The sequence below is a fragment of the Anas acuta genome, chromosome 13 (genome assembly GCF_963932015.1).
Source record: "Anas acuta chromosome 13, bAnaAcu1.1, whole genome shotgun sequence".
NCBI classification, from domain to species: Eukaryota; Metazoa; Chordata; class Aves; order Anseriformes; family Anatidae; genus Anas; species Anas acuta.
Window position 1 is genome coordinate 21,448,824 of NC_088991.1, and position 6,000 is coordinate 21,454,823.

Consider the following 6,000-nt stretch of genomic DNA (forward strand, 5'->3'; position numbering starts at 1 on the left):
CCTGTTCCCCCCTCACCCCAGCTTCACAAGAAGCAAATGCAGAAGGTATTTGAAGCATTCAGTTTCGGTTTGCCAGCTGTCTTTCATATAGCTACCTAGAGACTTCAGTGAGCTCTGCACAAAGAGAAGTTCACACCAGCCATTATACATAAAACAACTGAAACAAGTTTCCTCTAGAGGCAGCGATGCCATTTCCTGTCAAAAAATGAGTCCATATTAAGACATCTTATGAAGTATCCCCTTGAGAAAAGCAAGAATTGTGATTAACATTCAGGGGTGATTAATCAGATGAGGCAGTCACCCAAAGGAAAGTGTTGCAACCCCTTGCAGGTCCAAAAAAGGTAGTGCCTGCAAATGCTAAGGGGACAGGGTATATGCTAGAAGTGATGACCAGCCCCCTGATATTAGGCCCTATTTTCCCCCACAGGATTCTTACAGCAGAAGTAGCAGATCTAAAGCTTTCCTTAGACTGCTTTTATTATATGCACCTCACCAACCTTCTTCTTGCTCATCTGCCTCATGTAAGAAATCAGGAGGTCAAAAATGAAGAAAGGACTCAACTAACATTCAGTCCTATGGAAACTCCGGTACAATAAGCACTCTTAACCCTAATAATCTGTAATGTTAGTTTTACAAACTGGATCATGACTACCAATTCATATCAGGTACTCAGACTAGTTCTTGCTCACTACAGTTTAAAAGAATTGTAACTGATGCCTTCTGCAGCGCACTACCAGTTAGGTTCAGGGCTTTCCGTAAGAGGGGGGGAGTAGAATTTTACAGTTATGCATTAACAGAGTGAATATAAAGTTTATTTTTATTCTATAAAACCCCTGTTTAACTTCAGCACAGAAGGCTCAGAAGTACTAAACAGAAGCTTTTGCTCATTGTTAATGTTAACTGCTTCATCTGCACAAGAAGTAAAAGCTTGCTATTCTTGCATCATCTGGGAACCAAAATGATTAATACAATACAAGCTGGGGTGTAATTTTCTTTCCTGGTTTCTTACACCCCACAACAGGTATTTTACTACAGGTAATTCATTGTACTCCAAATTGGTAGTTTACCTGGTTTCAGAGCACTCTCAGCATGCTTTGTAAATTACTGTTGCTCCCATGGTACAAACTTATCAGAAATTCACCAACAGGGGCAACACCGGCTTTTGTGTAAAGCAAGGTCTTTTGGAGCTCTCAATCACACTTTTTTACTGCAATTCAATGCATGCAATAGTGTTAGAAGAAAGATACAAGGGATTAAGTTCACCCAACAAGCTAGCACTAGTGCCAGACCAAACCCTACCTAATTTTGATCAGTGGTGGCAAGTTTCTCAGGTTATACTGAGGGACAGAGAGAAGGAAATACAACATCTGAAGACCAACCCTTGGGTAAGAGAGAAGATATCTGAACTGTTCCTAGCGTAGGAACATAGTTCCTATACTAGTGTAGTCATATTTCATAGCACAACAAGGTTCAAATCCTGGGCACCAGAAGTACAGCGTCCATCCATTACAAGTCATGGTTTGCATCACTGTCCACTGCTGTCCTTCCAGCTTTCAAGAGCTCTAGCAAATTCCACAAGGGAAAAAAAAAAAAAGGCATTACCCAAACATAGTGCTCTGTTTACAATTGTCATCTTGCTATGTTTAGTAGCAAGATACCACACCTCAGGAAACTAACTACCCAGAGGGTTCTCCTCATACTTGATCCATAGTCTGTTACCATCCTTCTAACCAGACCCATACCATTCCAAAGAATAGAGGGAAATATGCTTCAGGGACCTTTGGAGTCCAATGGGGAATTAGGACCATCAATTTTCACTAGTGTCCTAGGTCCTTAACGGCCACCACTGCAATGAATTTTAGAAAACAGAGGAAAAAAGGCAGCAGTAATGAAGAATTTTTAAAAGTCTGAGCTAGCATAATAGAGTTGAAATCCACAAATCTCACTGTTCTTTTGTGCTTGTCCAAGATGACTTTTTTCTGCAGTAATACTCTGCCCTAGAAACCTGGAGACTTATGTTCTCAGCATCTAGAGAAACACTTAGTTCTGCTAATAAGGTAAGGAGGCCAAACTTCACTATACCTCAGTTTGAAGCTGTTTGTAATATTCAAGCTCTGATTAAACCCATTTCCCTACAGTGAGCGAGGACTACATTACCTAATACTGAATTGTTCAATTACTAGTGATAGGACAGTTTTAAGAGTTGAATACACACTTTATACAAGGCAGATGCTCACATTTCAAGTTCTCAGTGACATATCCATTCATATAGCCACTAAGCCAGTATGTTCACAGACAAAATATTTAACAAATCCTGATATAGAAATGCTGCTTTTTCCAATAGCTAAAAAAAAAAAAAAAAAAAACACTGAAATATCACCCAGTTGTCAAACACAACTGGTACAAAATGGTGGCCTTCCCCTCTACTACTCCTCTCCAGCTAAAATGTTTTTTTGTAATATTAATGTGATTAATAATGTGGCTTGGCCCAGCTGTCAATATGACATCTCATTCATTTCTATCAGGATTTGGAACAGAATGTGACATTCAGCTCTACCCATCCCAAAATGACTCAGGACCAGTCAGTGAGCATGAGATCAGAGCCTACTCATGACCATACTTCCCACAAGCAGGGGAGTTTCAGAGTTGACAATAGCTTGAAAGAGGTATCTTACCACCCAACCGCTTCTACCCCTTTGCAGTACAAATTGTGTGTGGGGATTATATGTCCTCCTTCATGTGCACTTTAACTGTTTACATCCTGCAAGTTTTTCAGAATAAAAAAGTTACAAACAGGAGTTGGTTGCCTTACTGTAAGAGCACTCAAGATAAAACAACGAAGCCTTCCTGTGGAGAGCATGGCAGGATAAACAGGCTAATCTGGGATGGACTTCCTATAGTCTACAAGGCCTCCAACAACCAAACCCACTCTGACTGTGCAGACATTACACTTCACAACAGCAAAACCATGTGCCACTAGTTCAAAGGTTACCAAAGTTAATCTTGGATTCCTATTAATAGTGCACTAAAGCATAGTGCCACTGAACAAATCTCATGTAACGAAGAGGCAATCTCTAGCTACATGTGTTAACATTTAGCCTAGCTTAACAAAGAGTAGGGACTCAGAACTCAACAGGTTTTGCTGCTCAAGCCACACAGCAGCTGCAGCAGCATGTTCTGTAAGCTTGGTGAGATGAATGATAAAAGCTACCAAACACTTTAGACACAAGTGTTTTTCCTGCCCAGCCAGAACTGTTCCCTGGAACATTTCCTCCATCTGTCTTCTTCACAATGGATTTATTTTTGTGATGAAGCCTACATATAGCTACATCTAACTGCTCAGGTTTCACCCACATTTGACCTCGATTAAGGAGAGTCACTTGCATTTTACTGTTTTGTTAATTAAGTAGCTATTAAAAAAAATCTAAAGCTAGCACACTAGTAGCCATGTTTCTTTCACATGAAGAACTGATTACACAGTTATGCCAGCATTTCCTGTTCCTGCAAACCACAGCTCAAAAAACGATGTTTAAAATATTATTTCAGTTGGGTCTGCAATTAGGGCAGATGGGGCAGGAAACCAAAGTGGCTGATATAACAGCCACTCTCTACCTCAACAGGCACAAACACATGAACTGCTTCTGCAGAATCTGCAGCATACAGCAAAGTACCTGAATGTCTTTATTTGTTCCAGTTTTTAAAAGCTCTTGAAAGCAGAACTGCTCCATCACAGCCAGAAAGCAGCAGATTGTGAAAATGAATCTGGCCTAGGGCGTGTCTCCGGATTCAAAGGCTAAGAGTACCTTGTCATGCAGTGGCAGAGCACTTTGATTCAGCCTGTTAGCAGGGAATCCTGCTTCATGAGCCTCTCTGCAACACATTCAAAACTTTTTGGCTGATTCATACTAAAAGAAGTCACTCCACAATTGTAAACTCTCCTCTGGCTAAAACATCTCAACCACATTTTACACAAGAGTTCCCTAACCTGGGCCACTTCTGTTGATCTTACTGAACTTGTCGCCTGTTTTTCAGAAGTAACTCTTCACTAACGGTTGCTGTTTGAAAAAGCAGTTTTAAAAAAACTTACAATAATTCCAGATTTTTTTGTCAGATACATTGTCTCAGAGAGACTGCTTTTAAGACAGCAGGAAAAGAATTCAAACACATTCAAAAAAAAAAAAAAAGACAGCATTCAAAAGTCATTCAAACAGGCACCTAGTATCTAAAGGGATAAAATTAAACTACTTAAAAAAAAATGAGGGTGGATTCCATTTCAACTTCCACTTGTATAAGGGCGTGGTTTTTTTTGTTTGGTTCTTCCCCTATTCCCCCCCCCCAAATAAGTTTAATAGAAGTGCTTAGGCCATTTCAGATCATTCCTAGCGAGGAAATATCCAGAGCCTTCCAGCCTGCTCCTTCCTGTGTTATCAATGAAGGGCGAGGACCCATTCTTTTACTCCAACCAGGAGAAATTAAGTTGGAAAAGAAAAAAAAAAAAAAAAGCTCCTTATTAGTCACTGAACTACTGCTGTGAGAGGGAGAGTCAAGTACAGACTTGAACAGACTTTCTAAAGCACCAATCTCCCTCTAGCCAAGAAATACTTCAAGTCAAGCTGGGACAAGGCTCCCTAACAACTCAAACTGACTAATTAGAAGTTGTGAAAACCCTAAACGTCTCTCTACAAAGCACACGAGAGGTAGCCATAGATTTAATTAGCTCCCCACCACGCTCTCAAAAGCTGCGTCCGACCCGCCGAGCTCGGAGCACACGTACTCCAGCAGCGCGCCCGCGTGCAGACTGCGGAAGACACGGGCGAGGCAGGGGGGAGGAGGAAGGCACCTCTTTATTCAGACATGTTAGGGAGGAGAGCAGCGGCCAGAGGGAGCTGCCCGACGCGCCGTTACTCAGGCAGCCGCGGTGCGGTCGCCGCCGTGGGGTCCTCCGGCCCCGGCCGCCCTGCCCCCGGCCCGCCCGGGCTGCGGGGGGCGCGGGGATGCCGCGACGGGCCGGGAAGCGGCCGGAGGGGAGGGGAGCACAAGATGGAGGGGCGGGCGGCTCCGCTCCGCTCCCCCCCGCCCGCCGCATCCCTGCCGCGTCCCTCCTTCCCTCCCTCCCTCCCTTCCTCGTCCTCTCTTTCTCCCTCCCTCCGGGGGTCGCGGCTGCCGCCGGCTCCGCCAGAGCCCCCCGGCCCCCGCCGCCGCTGCGCTGGGGCGGCCCCGCCTGGGCAGGGCGCGGGCGGGAAGGGAAGGGAAGGGAAGGGAAGGGAAGGGAAGGGAAGGGAAGGGAAGGGAAGGGAAGGGAAGGGAAGGGAAGGGAAGGGAAGGGAAGGGAGGCATTCCGGCTCTCCGTCGGGCGGGCAGCCGCGCTCCGCCATCCCCTGCCGCCGCCAGGCCCCTGGGGGAGCTCGGGGCGGGGGAGCCGCGACTCCCGGGCGGCCGCGGGGCGCTCACCGTTTTCGGCATCTTCCCGGCGGACTGGGCACGACAACTCGGTCCTCCTGCGCTGCTGGGGCTCTCCGCGCCGCTTCTAACGGGACTCCGCGCCGCGCCTCTCGCCCGCCTGCCCCGGCACAGACCCCGCCCCGCCGGCGGCCGCCCTGCCCGCCCCCGGCCGCCTTCCTTCGGGGCCGGAGCAGCGGCGCCCCCGCCCTGCGCGGCCCGGCCCCGGGAGCTGGGCGCGGCGCGGCTCGCTCCGGCCGTGCGGCGGTGGGAGCCGGGCCAGGAGGCGCCGCCGGGGGAGGGGGAAGCACAGGCGTGCCCCCCTTGCCCGTCTGTCGGTCCTCTGCGAGGCAGTCTCGGAAGGGGAGCGGGGCTGGTGGCAGCGGCCCGCCAGGGCGAAAGCCGCGGAGGCGGGGGTGTCCCGCATCCCTGACATTGGGTACCCGAGAAAGCCCTGGACTCAGAAGCTTATTTACACGCCGGCTGTCGCTGAGACTTCTGGTCCTTGCTAAAGGCGTTATTTTTAAAATAACCGGATTTTATGGGCGATTGCACTCTTCA

At 47.4% G+C, this 6,000-nt stretch overlaps 1 protein-coding gene across 1 annotated transcript in view; it reads right to left on the reverse strand.

Annotated features, from left to right (window-relative positions):
* Positions 1–5,610, reverse strand: part of MSN (moesin) — a 45,716-nt gene extending 40,106 nt beyond the window's left edge. Inside the window, exon 1 of the mRNA XM_068697328.1 lies at positions 5,452–5,610. Within this exon, the coding sequence (XP_068553429.1) occupies positions 5,452–5,463 (12 nt within the window). The 5' untranslated portion in view covers positions 5,464–5,610. The remainder of the gene's footprint in view (positions 1–5,451) is intronic.
* Between the last annotated feature and the right edge of the window lie 390 nt (positions 5,611–6,000).